At 38.3% G+C, this 20,423-nt stretch overlaps 1 protein-coding gene across 1 annotated transcript; it reads left to right on the top strand.

Annotated features, from left to right (window-relative positions):
* The first annotated feature begins 3,664 nt into the window (after positions 1-3,664).
* On the top strand, positions 3,665-6,165 carry LOC126726001 (dof zinc finger protein DOF3.4-like). The gene has a single exon (XM_050431082.1). The coding sequence runs from the start codon at positions 4,795-4,797 to the stop codon at positions 5,740-5,742; it is 948 nt and encodes a 315-aa protein (XP_050287039.1). The 5' UTR covers positions 3,665-4,794; the 3' UTR covers positions 5,743-6,165.
* Positions 6,166-20,423: the final 14,258 nt, after the last annotated feature.

Below are 20,423 nucleotides of genomic sequence, written 5' to 3' on the forward strand. Positions count from 1 at the left end.
CTCTACCTATCCACTTCCCTAATTCAAATATCCCACCCCACGGTGCCATGGCCCCCATCCACTGCCCACTCAACAGATAAGAGTCACAAGAGCCAATCAACATTCCACAAAATTAAACATATAAAACATTCATAACACACAAAATTGACAATACACAAAATGACAAACTTACAAACCAATAAAGTCAAAATGTCAAATAAAGTTATAAAGTAAAGGCAGTTAGACATTCAGACAAAGAGAAATAGAGAAACAGAGAGATAAAGAGAATCTCATTTTGGTTCAAAGAGAAAGAAAGAGAGAACTCCGTCCTCACTCAGTCACTCTCAGATTAGAGCACAGCAATTAGCAAAGCCAAAGATGTAAGATTTAGATGAGATATACTGATAGAGAAAAAGAGAGAGAAGTAAAAAGAACTAAAATACCTTGAAGCCTGAGGGGTGGCACCGCGGCAGCATGTCTAGGCGAGGACTCAAGGGACGAGGGTCGAGGTGATGAGGCAAGCCAAGCTATCTCTGATTCGATTTCCTATCTCGCTGACGCTGTTGCTCGAGTTTGAGGCGGTCCAGGTGAAGGCGCCATCACATCGATGTGCTTGGAGCTTGGTCGTTGATGAGGTTTTTATTGTTTAGGTTAGGAGTTCAATTCTGATTTCAGTTTTACTAATTTGCTTTACCATTTGATGATTTTGATCAATCGGTGGACACGTATTAGTAATTTGGGTTTTGGTTGGTTGGTTGGTTTTTTTTTTTTTTTTTTTAGAATCCGTTTAGGTTGGGCCGTATTTAGTTAATAAAAATTTAACTAAATTTTTTTTGAGAATCCGTTTGGGTTAGTTTTGTTTAGGATTGATGTTGGGCTTTCTTTCCCTAGGGTGGGGCTTGCTCTGTTATTTATTTATTTTTATTTTTTAAAGTTTTTAGTTAAAAAAAAATTTTGGGCTTTTTCTTTTTGCTTAAAAGTAGAACAAATAATGGAGCAAAATTTAATTTTATTGGCATAAAAAAAATTGAGGTTGTTCTCAAATTTTTTTTGAAGGGTATTCAAATAACTAATATATATATATATATATATATTTTTTTTTTTTTCAGGTCAGGGTGGTCCTGAGACCACCCTGCCCTTAACATGGCGCCACCACTAGGTAGTTAGTGAATAAGTAAATGTATAGAGATAGAGAGCGGTTGAGGATGAATCCAAGCAAAGAGGATTTAGAACTTAGGAGGGACTTTGATGGAGCATATTTTGAAAAAATTGAACTTTTTATTTCTGTTTGGCTTCTGGCCTTGTTTAGAGCTGGTATATGAAACAAAAACATGCTTCCACAATGGAAAAAAGAAAAAAAAAGTAAAAGAAATTTAATATATATAATTTATTTTAATTTGATGTGGTAATACAATTGACTGTTAATGTGGCATGAAATTTATTTTTTTATTTTTATTCTATTTGACACATCAACTTTTTCCATCCAAACGATTACGACAGGAACTAAATTGACATGACGCTGAAAAGGTTAGGGACCAAATTAGCACAATTAAAAATTTAGGGACCAAATTAACACAATTAAAAATTTAGGGATCAAATTATAATATGGTACAAATGATAAGGGCCAACTTTGTAATTTACCCTATATTCTAACATTCGCTACAAATGTAAAGTGGACAATTATGGAAAAATTGAGCTTGGAAGGAAAGTTTTCAATGCTAGCTAGGAAAGTCTACAATGCTCATTAAATAAATTAAGATCAATACTTAAAAAAAAAAACTGTCTAATCAATGCTTAAAAAAACCGTCTAAGAGTAAGAATCTCTAGAAGTGTGTGATGCACATGAAAAATGCAAAAACAAATGTCGTGCTACGGGAAAAATCTATCATGTGTCAGGCGCATGAGATACCAACTCTAGAACACATGTAGTTACATCTCCAATATGTGTATTGTGCGGAGCAAAGATTTATGGAAGTCAAATAGTAGGTCAAGTGTGTTTTCAAAACGAAACTGCTGCATGAGAGCTTTCAGGCTAAAGGGACCTAGATGTAGATTTGAGGAGTTTAAGTATAGATGAAGTCCTATGGATCATTGAGGAACATGAGGAAATGGTCACAAAGTGCATTTAGTGTGCTACTTGGGTAAAAGAAAACACCAAAAGATGCTTGAATAATCATAGCACAACGACTGAATGAGATTGTTAAAGGTCATACGAATGTGGCATTGACAAGAAAGATTAAGAGAGAACAAGCGAAAGTAAGAGGTGAATTAAGGTGGTTTAACATGAAGGTTTACATCTAGGGCAGTCCAAAATAACTACATTTTGCAATACTAAATTTTTTGAGTAATGCTAGGGGCACATTATTTTCCGCATCCAAATTCACACCCTACTTATGTGTCAACTCTTAATTGACACATAAGCTGGATGTAAATTTGAGTTTGGGAAGGGATGCATCCCTAACATTTCTCAAATCATTTATTACAATATATATATATATATATATGATAAATCTAAAATCATAGTATTCCATGAAAATTTTTAAAGCATGATCTTACTCCATTACAAAAATATTCTTATAGATTCTAACACATCTCCCATGTTAAACTTATGATGCCAACATAAACATTCTTGGCAGAATATGTCTTCTTTAAACAATTGGCTGTAATTTAACATGTATTTACTCCTTGAGTTATGGAACTCATTGGGTCAATTGTGTTTGGTTGGAGGTAAAATATTTTTCAACCTTAAAATATTTTCAAGTGAAAATATTTTTCAGAATAGATGTTATTTTCAAGTATTTGGTTGTATTCTTGGAAGTATTTCTAAAAATATTTTCCATTGTTTGGTTGTGTTCTTGAAAATGCTATGGAAACATAATTTCTTATATTTTCTCAATTTCCAATCACATATATAAATTTTAGATTAAAAAATCGTGTTCAAGGTCAGACAGTGGTGGCGGCTAGCAATCACTGGACATCGACAACAGTAGTTGGCTACCTGAGTTTGGGGATGTTAGTGGGGGATTGTGGTTGGGTGGTAGACACTCAGGGTACGAGGGTGGTGATTTGCATAATGAGTTTTGGGTGAAATTGGAAATGGTTTACAAAAAAATGAAGTGTAAACCAATTCCACCATAAGTGTTTTTATTTTACGGTCTACATGAAAACATTTTCCTTTATTCTAAACACCCGTAAATGCCGAAAATATTTTCTGAAAATCAATTTTCATTGAACCAAACATAGCTAAGCTCCATTTCTTATATTGTAAAATATTTTACGGAAAACGTTTTCAACATTTTATCTTGTTCATTTTGTTGTAAAATGTTGATCAAATTGAAAACATTTTCAATTGACCCTAAAATGTTTTGTAAAATATTTTATAAAAATATACGTGGCAAAATATTGTACAAAAACAAAGGCTCTCCCCCATTTGCCAGCCATCAATGTTCGCTAGGGCCTAGGAGGTACTGACAACGAGTAAACGGATCACCGAGAGAGCATGGGATTTCTCTAAATAATACAAGGGACAAAAGTGTCTTTGAAGAAAATGGGGTGTCCAAGTGATCAAGTATGGGCGTCCAAATTGCACAAAATAATGTCGTTTTGTAGGACAGAAAAGACCTGAAAAAGTAATTAAATTAAAAAAAAGAAAAAAAAGAATAGAAGACTTAAGAGAGTCTGTCATTGTAGTACATGCAAGTGGAATGAAAGAGAAAAGACAGAGAGAAAGAAAGAAAGAGCAAAAAGAAAGAGAGAGAAAAGAGAAGAAAAAAAGATGAGTTTGCTGAGGTCTGACAAAGCCACCACCCCATTGATGACCGCCACGCCACCTTCTTCTCTCTTAGCTTCCTCTGCCGCCGCCTCTTCATCCCTCTTCCCCACTGGTCCTTTCTCTGTTATTCTATTCCCCGCAGATCCCTATACTTTTACTTATTCTCCTAAAATTTCTTTTGTTTGAGGTTATATTAATCTTGGGGTGTGTGAAAATCTGTACTCAAAAGACTCTTTTTTTTTTTCTTTTTTTGAAGTATTTGCAAGGATCAGGTAGAGTTTTTGATTGTGTTTTGGGCTTTTCTCATGTGTATAGATAGATATAAGGTGCTCTGATCAAAGCAGTGAACTTGGGTTTCCCAGTTGGTGAGAGATGGGACTGAATTTCTCTATAAACTCACTGCACTTTTACTGAACCCAAAAAAAAAAAAAAAAGAACCCAATTTCCCTGAAATCTCTCTTACCCTCAGATTGAGACCTCACCTTTCTGCACCTATCCACGTCCGACACTCGTACACACTCAACTTTCCAGTCTTCCAGATAGCACAGAAAAAGCAAGCTAGCTCTTTTTTCCCTAAACTTTATTTTTCACTCTTTATTTACCTTCTTTATTAGGGAGAGAAACGGCTGGGATGATGAAAATCTTGGGGGATTTTTTTTAAATATAGAGAGATTGAGTTCTTATTAGATTTTATTTTTCTTTGTTTTTTTCTCTGGTGTATATTTGGTAATGAAGTTGAAGTGCCTTGGTTTTGTGGTGGGTTGGTAGGTGGGAACGAGAGGATTGCAATTTGCATGCACACAAAGAGTAACGATGGGCGTTAGTTTTTTGCACTGTGTAGATTCTCAAAGCCTAGAGACAGACACGTTGAGTTTCCAAAACTGAAACGCTCCAAATTGAGAGTCCACTTCCCCCAAAACCTGCATGCGAACCAAAGCCAAAACCTTCACAATATATAGACAAAACCCACAAGATAAATCACACCCACCACCAAAAAGAAACAAAAGATTTGGACTTTTAAGGCTTTCGATTGACACAGAGAGATGCAGCAAGAGATTAGAGATGGAGAAGGATCAGAAGACATGAAGCCACAAAGTCAAGACCAAAGATTGAAGCCTATGCAACTGGACAATCAGCAGCAACAACAACAGCCTCAGCAGCCTCAGAAATGCCCCCGCTGTGAGTCTCTCAACACCAAGTTTTGTTATTACAACAACTATAGCCTGTCTCAGCCGCGTTACTTCTGCAAGACTTGTAGAAGGTATTGGACTCAAGGAGGAACCCTCAGAAACGTTCCTGTTGGTGGTGGTTGTCGAAAGGGAAAGCGTGCTAAAACCTCATCATCAGCGTCTTCTAGCGAGAATTCAAGGTCTCATCAGCCACAACAACAAAATTTGGCAAACCCACCTGCTGTAATTCCTTCTAATCCAGTTATCACAAGAAGTCCAGCTCTAAGGACTAAAGAACATGGTAATTTAGCTTCACCTTCCGCACCATCAATCCCTTCAATTTCACCATACTATGCGGCAGGTGGGTACTTGTCTTCTTTGGCAGCAATTCAATCTTTGAATCAATCACAGACTTACAGTCAAGCTCTAGGTGTTGGAGATGATTTAGGGGGTTCTTCAAATTTGAGTCTGCTACAGGGTTTTAGTGTCCCTTCTTTTGGGTCACAACAGCAGCAAAGGCAAATTCAGCAAACCCAGTTTTATCAAATGGGTAACAGAGATAGAAACATGGAACATCTCTATCCGACTGAAGAAACTTTGATTCAATCAAACAGGCCTACAAGTTCTTCTTCACAGCATGATTGGCATCATAGCTTTATCAACAATACAAACAATCAAACGGCCTCTGATTCTGCTTTGTGGACTATGAGCACCGCCACCACAACCACCACAACTGGTAACACTAACAACAATAACAATACTGGCTCTACTTTGAATCCAAGTCAGTGGCCTGATCTGCCAGGGTATGGCCCACGTTCGTGAGTCGTGACCAATTTCAGCCATTCTTAGAAGCTTCCTCAAGCTTCAAAGACCAAACAACTGCATAATTTTTAGGCATTCTTTGCCTTTTATGCACATAAAAAGGCCCATTGGATCTCTAATATGTTTACCCTTTTTGTTGTCTTCTTGGTTTACTTTGGATGGTATAGGGTATAATTTGGTTCATCATGGAAAACAAGGATTGGTGAGAATTTTGTGATGTGGGTATTCATTGTGAGTGGGAATAGCGGCAATGGCCTTTCTTCTTTTTATGTTATAGAGAATTTCTGGGTTGGGTTAGGTTGTTTTGAACTGTATAAGTTGATTAAAGTTGATACTAAGATATATGTTTGAGCTTTTGTTTTGTTGCTCTACTTTTTTGCTCTTTTTGTGTATATATATAAATCAATTAAATCCCTTAAAGAATGGCTTTGCTTTGTAGTTAATTAGGGTTTGTAAGAAAAGAGGTCAAAAAGAGGATATATAGTCGAAGATGAAGCAGAATGCATGGATGGGGTAGCGTATAAAGGTCGATGGACAAGATGGTTCTTTTTCTTGTGCCTGTGGAATGGGCTGACTGGCTATTCAAACGCCAAAGCCTTTCTTCACTTTAAAAGTTCCAAATGCTTTTTCTTCCATCACTTTACAGTTTCAGATGCTTTATTAATCGTTTATATTTCTTTATTTCTTTTTGTCATAATGATAATAGATGCTTAATCCCTTCACTCATGCTCTTTTTGTCATAATGATAATAGTAATCCTTCACTCATGCTTTTTCATACATCATGGTGAATTGCTAGCGAGGATCATGTGACAATATATTCGTATTTGCTCTGTTGCGGTTGACGCATGTACAAAATCAAATGGCTAAAAATAGAGTAATAGTAATAGTGGCGTGCATGGAGTATTTCTTCTGATTACCATAAGAACACGTAAAAAGTAAAGTCAAAAAAGTGACCTCAATGGTTTTGGTTGAGGAAGCAGGCACACCTGAGGCACTATTGTGGATTACTGAACCCTCTCTATTGAACCAAACAAAGAAATTAGTTACTATGTTGTATATAGTTAGACCTTCTCCGAGGCGGTTTAATTACATACAATTTTCTTAACCCAAGAAAGAAAACGAAACAGGCTTTGGTTTAATTATATCATATAGAAACAGGCTTTGGTTTAATTATATCATATAAATAACTAGATATGGTGGATGTTTTGGTTTCCGAGTAAAAAGCATATCTTTGGTCTGCCATAGTGAGATCTCTGTCCTGAGAAATAATAGCAGTGAGACCGCTTCTGGATATTCCCGTCACTTATTTGCCGTACATCAAACAAAACTGAGTATAAACATGCATAAGGGTATAAATTAATCATCAATTTGAAGAAATATTTTATGAAAAATTGAAAAATTAATATTTTATAAAAATTTGAAAAAACGGATAGAAAGTTAAGTGGTCACAAAGTTTAAACAACAATTTTCACATTTTAAACAACATTACATACATTTCTACATATTTTTATAAAATGATTTAGTAATGTATGCTTTAAGGGTATACGTCTGTTAGTAAAACTCATATCCATACACACGCTAAAAAAAAATTACATCACCATTAACCTTTAATAAGCTTTGTAGTCCCCAATTCATAAAAAAAAATAGTAAATTTCATTAATATACTATCAAATTTAGGTTAATGCCAACTAAATTCAAGATTGTTTAAAACCAATCAATTTGATCTCTAAAACCAATTTAATCCCCAAACACTATTGAGAAAAAAGACTAAGTGGCCTAACAGTGTTTAGGGACTAATTTGTCTTTAGAGATAAAATGAGTTAGTTTTGAAAGTCTTGGACCTGACCGGCAAATAGCCCAAACATTAGGATATGGTAATAGAATTTACCCAAAATACTTATAGCTCATACAAGCGTTTTGTCCTAGTTACAATCTACCCCAAAAAACAAAGATAAAACCTAGGTCTACCTATCTAAAGACACTAAATTCGGAGGCTAGGTTACAGAATAAGAAGGTATTAGGCCCCATGAATAAAAAAAAAAAAAAAATACAAACTTGATAAATTGAGTATTACATGGCTTTGGGTCCTAGTTACAAACTACCAAAGATACATGGCGTTTTGTCCTAGTTACAATCGACCCCCAAAAAATAAAGATAAAGCCTAGGTCTACCTATCCAAAGACACTAAATTCGGAGGCAAGGTTACAGAATGGGAAGGTGTTAGGCCCCCATTTCGCCTAAACAAAGTCTGGTCTTCTAGACTCTCATGACCAATGTACCATTTATTCTTGATATGGATGATATGTTGCATACATGACAAACTTAACCAAACTAAGTCACATAAATCTATTTATGAATGTGTCCTCTTCTTTTAAGAAAAATTTAGATCTGTTTTTGTGAATAAAAAAAAAATGATTTATAAAAAATTCAGATCTGTTTTAGTATAGGTCAAAAAAATTAGTTTTGGTGAAGAAAAATTAGATCCGTTTTTTATCAAGTAAAGCAAGGTCTTTTTGCTTTAAAAATATTAGATCTGTTTTGGAACAAAGTAAAAAAATTGATTTTTGATTTGTATGTAAAAAAAAAAAATCAGATCTGTTTTATAAGAAAATCTAGATTTGTATATGTAAGGACACGATTCGTAACGAACCGTAATAGTGTTGGGTTCGCATGTAAAAAGGCCCAAACAATATGATTTGTAGAGCGTGGGTTTGAAAGGTTAGGCCTCAGTCACCAGACAGCGGGTTTCTCGTGGTATTCATACATAGTTAAGTCGTTTTCGCCTTAGGAGTCTTTCTCCTGGAGGCGAGCTGGGAGGCTCTGGTTTTTGGCCATTTTTTCCAGCCCCTGCTATGAATTGCTTACTTTTCCTTTTATACTAGCCTGTGTTTTTTATCCTTCGTCCACGTGTAGGATTGACATTCCAAGACTGATACTTGTCCCATCAGCCCATATCTAGAGTGGTTGGGGGTGGTTGTAAAAGCTGGAAAGTATGGCTCTGTCAGGTGCAGAGTATTGAATGGCAGTAAGGGCAGCTTCCCCTGATCGTTTACACTTTCCAGCATACCCTTTTCTATTGGCACTGATATTTTAGATTTTTTTCTAAGTTTTTTCTATACCATTTTTGCCCTTTCTTTTTGTGAGATCTTGGACATGCCGAGGACTGAATCGTCCTCGGCTGTGTCCCAAGGCTATTTCGTACTTGTATTGCCGAGCCTGAGCCATCACCTTCCTCGGCTTGGGCCTTTGGACCCCAACGAATAAATGGGCCTGGCCCACGAATTATTGGGCCCCACAATAGCCCCTCAAAACCCTGCTGTCCAACCTCTTGGTTGGAGAGGAGGGTTTTGGTAATACCAAGCCTTTATTATAGCTCGTTTTACTCAGCCCTTTATTAATGTTGGCGTCTCTTCATCTACCCAGGAAATGTACCGGTCTACGAGACATTCCTCTGAATTCATTCACAACGCGTTCATGCCGTTTGGCTATCCAAAACGTGCCTTTAATAGTTTCCTTTTACGAGACCATTCAAATTCAATGGTTATTGATGGTGTGGGGGAGTGGAGCAGGCATATTCTCGTTTACAGATTTTCTTGGAGATCTGAACATATTAAATACCTTCCGTTTCGCCCCTCATATAAAAAGAAAAAGTAAGAGGTTATTCCCTCCTGTACATGAACCCTTTTAATCCCCCTAAAATCTGAAACCCTTAGACTCCTCCAGAGTCTACTTTTACCCGCCGTTTATACTTTAATTTGTAATTCGTTCAAAATAGGAGCAAGTAATGAAGGAGCCATTCCCTTCTCAGAAATTCCATGTTCTTATGAAGCTAAAGAGGGCTCGGTCGGGGCAGGGATGACAGAGACTCAAGATACTTCTCACCCTCCTTTCAGCCAAAATCTGAAGCAGGGGCTCGTCGCGTCAGGCTTTTGGCGCGACTGAGCTGGGGTCACCCATTATCAGTACCAGCCGCTCTCTTACGAGCATAGCTAACATGGCACCAACGTGTTAGGAGTCAAGACTGATGCAGGGACAAAGCGTCCCTGCTTCTTCCTTTCTTCCTCCGCTGATGCCTCCTTTTGCCTCTCTTTCTTCTTCTTTCCACCGCCAGATCCATCCTGGCGCTTTTCCTTCTTCCTCTTCTTCTCCTCCTTCTTTCTCTTCTTCTCCTCCTTCTTTCTCTTCTTCTGAAGAAAGTCCTCCTCTCAATATGGGCGCTACTGGGGCAGAGTTTGGAAGGATTTCGGAGACGAGTTTAAGAAGACATTTGACCGTTTATTTGTTATATTGTTGCTGTTTTCCTTTTATTATTTTTGTAATCCACTTTCTGTATAGGCTTATTTAAGCCCTTCTTTGTACGTTGTAATATCTCTTTATATTAATAAAAGTTGTTATTGCTTTATTTCACACATTCTATCTCTTTATTTCTGAAATGGTTACGCCGTGAATAGACATACTATCTTGTGAATTCTTCTTATTTTTACACTTTGACCGATGTCTAAGACTGAAATCCTAGTTAATAAAAAGATCTTACTCTGTGTTTATAGACACTATCCGACTTAATACTACTGAATCGAATTAGTGATACTTAGGGCTGAAACCCCTATTAAGAAGAAAAAGAAAGGAACATTATGGTGAGCTTATTGAGGCAGACTGGCACAATATCGCCGACCTTAAAGCACAATACTTAGGGCCGAAATCCCTTATCAAAGAAAAAGGCGCTATTATGAACTGACGAGTGCTGTTCGGCACAATAATACAGACTTGAACTAATGACACTTAGGGTCAAAATTCTTGCTAAGGAAAAGATATTATCACGACTTTAGTAGAATTGTTTGGCACAACAATGCCGACCTGCGAAAACAACACTTACCCCAAAATAGCCGAGATGACAACTGAATGCTCGGTGCAGTGTAGGAAGTAATCATCCGAAGACATACAACCCACAAAATGAACAGCCCCTCCAGGTTGCTGAGTAGTAGGGCGTTTCACCATCTTCTTAACAACTTTAATAGCTTTAACCTTTTATGGTATTTGAGCCAAGGATTGAGTAACTTAGAATTTTTATTAAGTAGCCGACCTTACGAAACTCAGTTTAGTTTTCTCATCTAAGTAGTTGGTTTCCCCATAGGTTTGAGTCCGAGGACCATACAATACCTTGGTTCTGTCCAAAACTTAGTTTTCTCATCTAAGTAGTTGGTTTCCCCATAGGTTTGAGTCCGAGGACCATACAATACCTTGGTTCTGTCCAAATCTCAGTTTTCTCATCTAAGTAGTTGGTTTCCCCATAGGTTTGAGTCCGAGGACCATACAATACCTTGGTTCTGTCCAAAACTCAGTTTTCTCATCTAAGTAGTTGGTTTCCCCATAGGTTTGAGTCCGAGGACCATACAATACCTTGGTTCTGCCTAAAACTCAGTTTCCTCATCTAAGTAGTTGGTTTCCCCATAGGTTTGAGTCCGAGGACCATACAATACCTTGGTTCTGTCCAAAACTCAGTTTTTGGCGTGGGACCTTGGCTTTAGGGGAATTAGCCCCTCGGCCGAGCCCCTAGAACCATCCATGCGATTGACGCTACCAAGCGTAGCCCCTAGTCAAGAATCATAGCCCCTAGCGGAACTTTACACTAGAACTCTATAACCAGCTGTTAGAAATGACAAGGGAATTCTCTCGACCTACCGCCTATGCCAACACACAAGCCTTTCCCACAGACGGCGCCAATTGTAAGGACATGATTCGTAACGAACCGTAACAGTGTTAGGTTCGCACGTAAAAAGGCCCAAACAATATGATTTGTAGAGCGTGGGTTTGAAAGGCTAGGCCTCAGTCACCAGACGGCGGGTTTCTCGTGGTATTCATACATAGTTAAGTCGTTTTCACCTTAGGAGTCTTTCTCCTGGAGGCGGGCTGGGAGGCTTTGGTTTTTGGCCATTTTTCCCAGCCCCTGCTATGAATTGCTTACTTTTCCTTTTATACTAGCCTGTGTTTTTTATCCTTCGTCCACGTGTAGGATCGACATTCCAAGACTGATACTTGTCCCATCAGCCCATACCCAGAGTGGTTGGGGGTGGTTGTAAAAGCTGGAAAGTATGGCTCTGTTAGGTGCAGAGTATTGAATGGCAGTAAGGGCAGCTTTCCCTGGTCGTTTACACTTTCCAGCATACCCTTTTCTATTGGCACAGATATTTTAGATTTTTTTCCCAAGTTGTTTCTATACCATTTTTGCCCTTTCTTTTTGTGAGATCTCGGACATGCCGAGGACTGAATCGTCCTCGGCTGTGTCCCAAGGCTATTTCGTACTTGTATTGCCGAGCCTGGGCCATCACCTTCCTCGGCTTGGGCCTTTGGACCCCAACGAATAAATGGGCCTGGCCCACGAATTATTGGGCCCCACAGTATAAAACCTTTAAAAAAATCATATCTTTTTTGTGAATAAATAATAATAATAAAAAAAAAATCTTTTTTGGAAGAGAACTACACTTATGAAGTAAACCTACGCTAGTTGCATCAAACAAAACAACACTACTCATGACTTTTTTTTTTTTTTTTTTTTTTTTTCAAAATCTGCTGTGTTTAAAAATTCAAATCTGTATCTAAGGAAGATACAAATCTGTTTTTATGTTAAAAAATTTAGATTTGCATTTAAGGAAGATACAAATCTGTTTTTGTATTAGAAAAAATGCAAATCTACATCTAAGGAAGATACAGATCTATTTTTGTATTAGAAAAAAAAATTCAGATCTACCTCTAAGGAAGATATAGATTAGTTTTTTGATTTTGAAAATGTGATGACAAGCAGATTTTTGAAACTAAAAAAAAGATCGTAACAATAAGGATATCAAGAACATATTTCAACAAAAAAATATTAACCACACATGATGTGAACATTTAGAAATTAAAACTAAAAAACATTTACTCATACATTACCAAATTAAAAGAGACAGAAGAAGAAAAACATGGACATAGTCTTCTTATTGAGGGAATATTTTAGGATTCAAAGAAATTTGTTCAATAATCTTTGAAACCTAAAATACCTTGCTTACAAAAAAGAAATTCTTAAGGTTAGAGCCTTCAGAACGTCTTTAACGGAAGAGTAAGAATAATAGAAAGGAAAGTCAGAAAGAGGGGAAATCTGAGAGCATAAAAAAGTGTGTTGAATTATGAGATGCAGCTTCTATTTATATAGGCTGGGAGGCTCGAAAAAGTAGATAAATTATCAGAATACGAACAGGGACGCGTCCTTATCTCTAAGAATTCGAAAAAGGATGAGTTTTATCTTGATCCAAGTGCCCTCGGGCTGGGGCTCAAGTCGGCACTTGGAAAGTGCCAAGTGGCACTTTTGGGTGCCAAGCTCGCTTTTGAGTTCGAGTCCATTTTGGACTCCTTTTTTGAGATTTTTTGAACTGGGACTTGCACTTAGATGCATTTTTAATCCACATTCTAAAAAATTAAACTCTTTTTCTGATAATTCTGGTCTTTTCAACAATGATTATCTTGTAGATAAATACTCCAAAAAGTCTTGATTATCCTCAATTTTATAGTTATCTGATTATCCTCTTTATTCCCATGCAAGCAAACCTATTTTTGACATTAACTAACAACCAATCACAAAATCATTTAATTAATTTTAATTTTTTAGCCAATCAGAATTAATTTAAATTAATCATGTGTGGTTGATTTTACCTAAACATAATGCATGCTGACCGTGCAATCTTGATTATACAATATCTTTCAATCCGATGGTCCGATTTGGAAACCGAGCATACCGTCGTGATCGTTAGAACCTCAAGATCATTTTTATGATATGCAATGAACAAATTAATGCATGTAATTTAATAATGAATTTCGAGTACACAAATGGTCATTCTAGTCATCTTCTTTGATTAAATTATGGGTGCAAAATCGAGTGTCTACATGTAGTTTAGCCATCAAGTGTGTTTCCGCCTCTTCATTTTTCTCCAACAGTTACCAATCGTTTCTTTTCTCTTCATTCTCTATATTTCCCTCATTTCTTCATTCTCTACATTTCCCTCATTTCTTCACATTCTCTAACTTTCTCTACAAAAGCCATTTGCCTCTCTCTCATTCCCTCACAATCTGACTCTTATTTGCTTCCTCAATCTCAACTCCTCTCTCAATCTTTCTCTTCTCCTTCAATGGCACCCAAGTCTAGGAAGGGTTCTTACGTCCTCTCCATCGATGTTTTCCATCTCACTTGGTAGAATGGAGCGGTAAGGCTAACAACGGCTCCTCTCTTGACCTATAGATCATAACAACACCTTCTAGAGGGTGTAAGGGCTAGATCAGTAAGTTTTTCAAACTTTTCTCATTTTTTAAATTTTCATTTGATCTTTCATTTAAATATGTTTTTAGGCATGTAAATGCTTGGGTCTTGCTTTGGGGTGGGTTTAAATGAAAACCTGACACTCTAGGAGGGGTAGAAACATGTTTAGGTTGAGTTTTGGTTGAGAAAACTTGGAAAATATCACAGAACAACCTTCTATGTTCGTTCTTATGAGCGTAGATTGGACTTACATGTGCAAACTTGTTTTTGCGTACGCAGCCTTGATTCATGCGTACGTAGGTTTGTTCTTGTGTGCGTGTATCTGTTCTTTAGTTTGTGTGTGTTGGATCCTCTCTGCATACGCAGGGTCTTTCCTACATACACATGGCACTAGGTAGAAACCCTAATTTGGACATTTTAGTTCATTTTCATCTGTTTTTTCATCTATTTGCAATTTTATCATTGATGAACTAGAAATTTATGGTCGTCATTATACGCAAATCGTCATTCACCTAAAGAAGATGTTACGCATTTATTACGCATATTGATGACGAAACGTAACAAACAGAGCAACAGTTACATAATGAGCTGTGATCTCCAGATAAAGATTCTGTAACGCACTAGTCGTTGAGCATAAATGCAGCACATCATTGCCCATTAATGAGCCACATAACTATAAAAGTGAAGACAACAGAAGTTAAAGGTACATACAAATACTCTACGAAATCACTCTCTGCTCATTTTCTCTTTAGAATCTTTCTCCCTTATTGACTTAAGCATTGGAGGCGGTTTGGCTAACGCCACACCGGTGTGTTACTTTTCCACCCAGTTCATTTTCAGGTTTTCCATCTACAAAGATAATCCTATTCACATCATCGTCCATCCGCTATGACAAGGAGCTTAAATGTTGATTTTTTGCATCATCAATTTGGTGCCATTTGTGGGGATGCTAATCATTCAAGCTATCTTTCCTAGTGACAAAAGAGTTCCTTGGAGTGCGAGATGGAAGCAGAGGCCACACCTCAGCCAGATGCTATGCAACAATGACAAATCCAAGCCCTCTTGGCCAATGTGGAAGAGCTGACTCGCCAGAATGAAGAACTACAAAAGACAATGGAATCCCAAAACCTAGAACGTCGGCGAATGGGTGAAAATCAAAATGAAGAAGAATCAAACTCTCAAGCCAACAAGCGGGACAGAACTTTAGGAGAAGATTCCACCAGGGTGGCCAATGAGCTTTGCAACATAAGGAAAGAGATGGACGAATTAAAAAGTGTTATGAAGGAAAAAGGCGGAGAGAATTTGAATGGGATGATTCGAAGGACAGACTCATCATTCACTAATCAAGTGTTGAATCGTCCTCTCCCACCAAAATTTTGTCTTCCATAGTTGGAGTCATATGATGGTTCCAAGGATTCCTTGGATCACATAAAATCATTCAAGACGCTGATGCTATTACAGATGACTCTAGATGAGGTAATGTGTAGGGCATTCCTAACAACATTAAAAGGAGCAACCAGGGTATGGTTCAGCAAGATACCCCCAGGAACTATTGTAGATTTTGAACAAATCAGCAAGGGTTTTGTTCATCATTTTATTAGGGGGCAAAGACACAAAAAGCCAACTGGCCATCTTCTCAACATTCAACAGGCAGAAGGAGAATCACTAAGATAGTACGTCAATTGATTCAATAAAGAGCTACTGTAAGTAGATGAAGCTGAAGATCAAGTCATCTTAACGACCTTCCAAGCAAGGGTGCTATCAGGAGATTTCTTCTTCTCAATCACTAAAAGTCCACCAAAAATAGTAGCGGAGTTGCTCCGTAAAGCTTAGAAGTACATGAATGCAGAAGATGCAGTGCTCGCAAAGGAAGTGAAAGGAAAAAGGAAGAGAGACGAAGGAAAAGGCAGCAATTGCGACAAGAAGAAGGAGACATGAAGTGTTAGACAGCCCACAAGGAAAAAGAAGGAATTTCCAGACTGGTAACCTAGGTTCACTAACTTCACTCCTCTAATAAGGCCAATTAAGCAGATCCTTATGCAGATAAGAGACAATCCCTCCCTATAATGGCTGAAGCCAATTAGCACTTTAGAAGAAAGGAGAGACAAGAATAAATATTGTAGGTTCCACCAGGATCATGGGCATCGCACCGATGAGTGTAGGCATTTGAAGGACCAGGTGGAAACTTTAATTCGACAAGGGAAGTTACAGAAGTACGTTAGAAAGACGGAGCCCTACAGATACCAATGGAAGGACGACCAGGACAGAACTCCGGAGGTAAGGGATATCAAACCCTCTGCAGGAGAAATAAAGACAATCTCGGGAGGACTAATGGTAGGCGGAACGCTGAAGTCCCTGAAAAAAACACAAGGGAGAGAAATAAACAGCGTCCATTCGTGGGTCCCTCCAATGAAGATGCCAAAGAATGATGAGCCTGATATTTTCTTCTCAGAGAGAGACAGTCACGGTATCAGTTAACCCCATGACGATTCGCTGGTAATTGTGCTCAAAGTAGAAGAATTCAACATCCATTGGGTGCTTATTGACAACGGAAGCTTAGCAGATATCATCTACTTGCCTATGTTTTAGCAGATGAAGCTGGATAAGAAAAGGATCAGGCCTTTCACCTCACCTCTAGTAAGCTTCACAGGGGATAGAATCGTCCCTAGGGGCATCGTCATTCTAACTGTGATCGCAAGAACTTACCTAGCATAGGTCAACAAGGAAATTGATTTCCTTATAGTTGATTGCCTTTCAACATACAACATCATCTTGGGAAGACTTGCACTCAACAGACTAAGAGCAGTGGCATCAACATATCACTTGAAGGTGAAGTTTCTGACAGCCCATGGAGTAGGAGAAATCAGAGGAGACCAAGTTATGCAAGAGAGTGCTATCAAGTTGCCCTAGCATTGGGAGAGAATCACACATGGGTGATCAGTGAACCAGAACCCATTCTCGAACCATCAAAAACACCACAAGAAGTTGAGATCGTCCCAGGAGATTCGACGAAGGTATTGAAGATTGGAACAACATTCCTAACTTCTGAAAAAGAGAAAAAAATCTCCTTCTTAAGGGAAAACCAAGATGTTTTCGCTTGGAAACACGAGGATATGCCTAGGATTGATAGGAAGATCATACAGCATTGTCTCAACGTCAACCTAGAATGCAAACCTGTACAATAGAAGCGGAAAATATTTGCACCAGAACTCAACAAAGCAGTAACCAAAGAAGTAAAGAAGCTGCTGGAAGTTGATTTCATCAGAGAAGTCTTCTATCTAGATTGGCTAACAAACGTGGTCATGGTAAAGAAGAGCAATGGTAAGTGGAGAATGTGTATTGATTTCACAAACCTGAATAAGGTCTACCCAAAAGACAGCTTCCCCTTGCCAAGGATTGACCAGCTGGTAGACTCAACTGCTGGACACAAGCTCTTGAGTTTCATGGATGCATTCTCTAGATACAACCAGATTCTTATGAACGAAGAAGATCAAGAGAAGACCTCATTTGTCACCAGCCAAGGGTTATACTATTACAAGGTTATGTCCTTTGGACTGAAGAACGCAGGAGCCACTTACCAAAGATTGGTGAACTGTATGTTCTCTCATTAGATAGGGAGGAATATAGAGGTGTATGTGGATGATATGCTAGTGAAAAGCAAGGACGAAGCCAACCACTTGGACGATCTAAAAGAGACCTTCAGCACACTAATAAAGTACAATATGAAGTTAAACCCTGCAAAATGCGTTTTTGCTGTTGCTTTAGGAAAATTCTTGGGATTCATGGTGTCCCAACGAGATATAGAGGCAAATCTAGATAAAGTAAAGGCAATAATTGAGGTCAAAACACCAAAGATAGTGAAGGAGGTGCAAAGCTTGACAGGAAAGGTTGCAACCCTAAACAAATTCGTCTCTAGGGCAACAGACAAGTGCATGACATTCTTCAAGGTATTGGAAAAAGCTTTTCAGTGAACTGATGAATGCGAGGAAGCCCTTGCCAAGTTAAAAGAGTACCTGACGAAACCACCTCTACTAAGGCCCTCGGTGATGGGAGAAATGTTGTACCTCTACTTAGCAGTATCCAACACTGCAGTAAGTTCAACATTGATTAGAGAAGAAGGGAACATCTAAAAGCCAATTTATTATACCAGCCAGGCATTTCAAGGAGCAAAAGCAAGTTACCCAAGGATGGAAAAGATAGTTTTCGCATTATTGGTCGCCTCTAGAAAACTCCATCCTTACTTCCAAACTCACTCCATCATTGTCATTACAGACCAGCCCATAAGAAAGACAATGAACAAGATAGATGCAGCGAGACGACTTATTCAATAGGCAATTGAATTAGGCCAATTTGACATCGAATATCGACCTCGAGCAGTAATTAAAGCCCAAGTACTGGCGGACTTCATTGCAGAATTCACTTACCCCTGTAAGGAAGAAGAATCCCCCATGGAAATATGGACGGTCCAAACAGATTGGTCAACCACGAAGAAAGTGGGAGGAGTAGGAGTAGTTCTTATACCTCAAGAAGGAGAAATGTTGAAATATGCAGTCAGATTGCAGTTCCCAGCAATAAACAATGAGGCAGAGTACAAGGCATTGTTGATAGGGCTAAGCGTAGCAAAAGCTCTAGGAGTAAAGAGTCTCATCGTCCAAGCTGATTCTCAGCTAATAATTGGACAAGTGAAGGGAGATTATGAAGCCAAAGAAGAAAGGATGCAGAAGTACTTAAAGATTGTCCAACGACTCTTATAGCACTTTGACTATTTAAACTTTGTGTAAATCCCTCGAGCCAAAAATGTAGAAGCTGATTTTCTAGCAAGATTGGCCTCGTTAGATGATTACAATGCAACCTCCGAGTTATGTGTAGAGATAAGGGGGTAGCCAAGCACAGAAGGTGAACAAATCCTAACGATAAAAGAACAAGATGAGTGGATGGCTCCCATCATCCGTTACCTGAAAGAAGGATGGTTCCCTGAAGATAAGACGAAAGCAAGGAAGATACAAATCAGAGCAGCTCGCTTCGTCATTATTGACAACGTGCTGTACAGATGAGGATATTTGCTCCCATATCTAAGATGCGCTAGTTTAGAAGAAGTAGATTATGTGCTCCGCGAGATACATGAGGGAACCTGTGGAAACTATGCTGGGGCAAGATCTTTAGGAGGAAAGGAACTTAGAGTAAGATATTACTGGCCAGCCCTACATAAAGACGCATACAACATTGTCAAAGCATGCGGCAAGTGTCAAAACTTCGCAAATGTCTAGATGAGACCAGGAGAGACGATGACACCCATCTCCTCACCATGGCCATTTGCCCAATGGGGAATTGATATTATGGGTCCATTCCCTCTAGGGAAGAAGCAACTCAAATTTCTAACTGTCCCAATTGATTACTTCACAAAATGGGTAGAAGCAGAGCCAGTGATGATGATAACAAAGGCTAAAGTCACAAACTTTGTGTGGAAAAACATCATTTGCAGGTTTGGAGTCCCACATATCATAATATCAGACAATGGAAAACAGTTTGAAAACCCCAAGTTTCAATAAATTTTGCCAAGACTTATTAGTCAAGAATCACTATTCTTATTTAAGACACCCTCAGGCCAACAGCCAGATAGAAGTGACGAACAGAAACTTGCTCAAAATTATCAAAATTAGACTTGAGGGAGTAAAGGGGGCATGGCCTGAAGAACTACAAAATGTCCTTTGGGCATATAGGACGACCATAAGAGTTCTAACAGGAGAAACACCATTCAAATTGACATTTGGCACTGAGGCCGTCATACCGGTGGAAGTAGGACTGGCGAGCTACTGAGTTAAAACATATGAAGACCAGAAGAATCAGCAAGAACTTAACAGCAATCTAGACCTAATTGATGAAGTTAGACAAGAAGCTATGAAGCTAATGGTTAAGCACAAGGAAGCAATGGCCAGATACTATAACAAAAAGGTTAAGGTGAGAAGGTTTAACACAGGAGACCTTGTCCTTAAAAAGCTGTCACAAGCAATAAAGGACCAATCCCAAGGAAAACTTGGACCAACTTGGGAAGGCCTCTACGAGGTAATCCGTCATTCTAGAGAAGGCTCCTACTACCTGAAGTCTTTAGACGGCCAGAAACTACCTCGACCATGGAACATAGAATACTTGAAGAAATACTACCAGTAAGGAATGCTTTACATTTCAAGTTGCCTAATCTTCATATCAGTATGTATGACAACCATCACTTTTGTCACTCATAAAATCAGTCGTTCATAAGATCAGTAATACATGAAAGCATTATCCATGCGTATTCATCAATGATTATCCATGATCTGTCATGTGCAATACGTATTTATCAATGATTATCAATGATCTATCACTATCAAAATGTGTGCAACGTTTAGGAGTCGTCCT

This window comes from Quercus robur, chromosome 5, assembly GCF_932294415.1.
Source record: "Quercus robur chromosome 5, dhQueRobu3.1, whole genome shotgun sequence".
Lineage (NCBI taxonomy): Eukaryota > Viridiplantae > Streptophyta > Magnoliopsida > Fagales > Fagaceae > Quercus > Quercus robur.

Coding starts and splice junctions, on each gene's coding strand:
- LOC126726001 (XM_050431082.1), top strand. CDS start 4,795: ATGCAGCAAGAGATTAGAGATGGAGAAGGATCAGAAGACATGAAGCCA.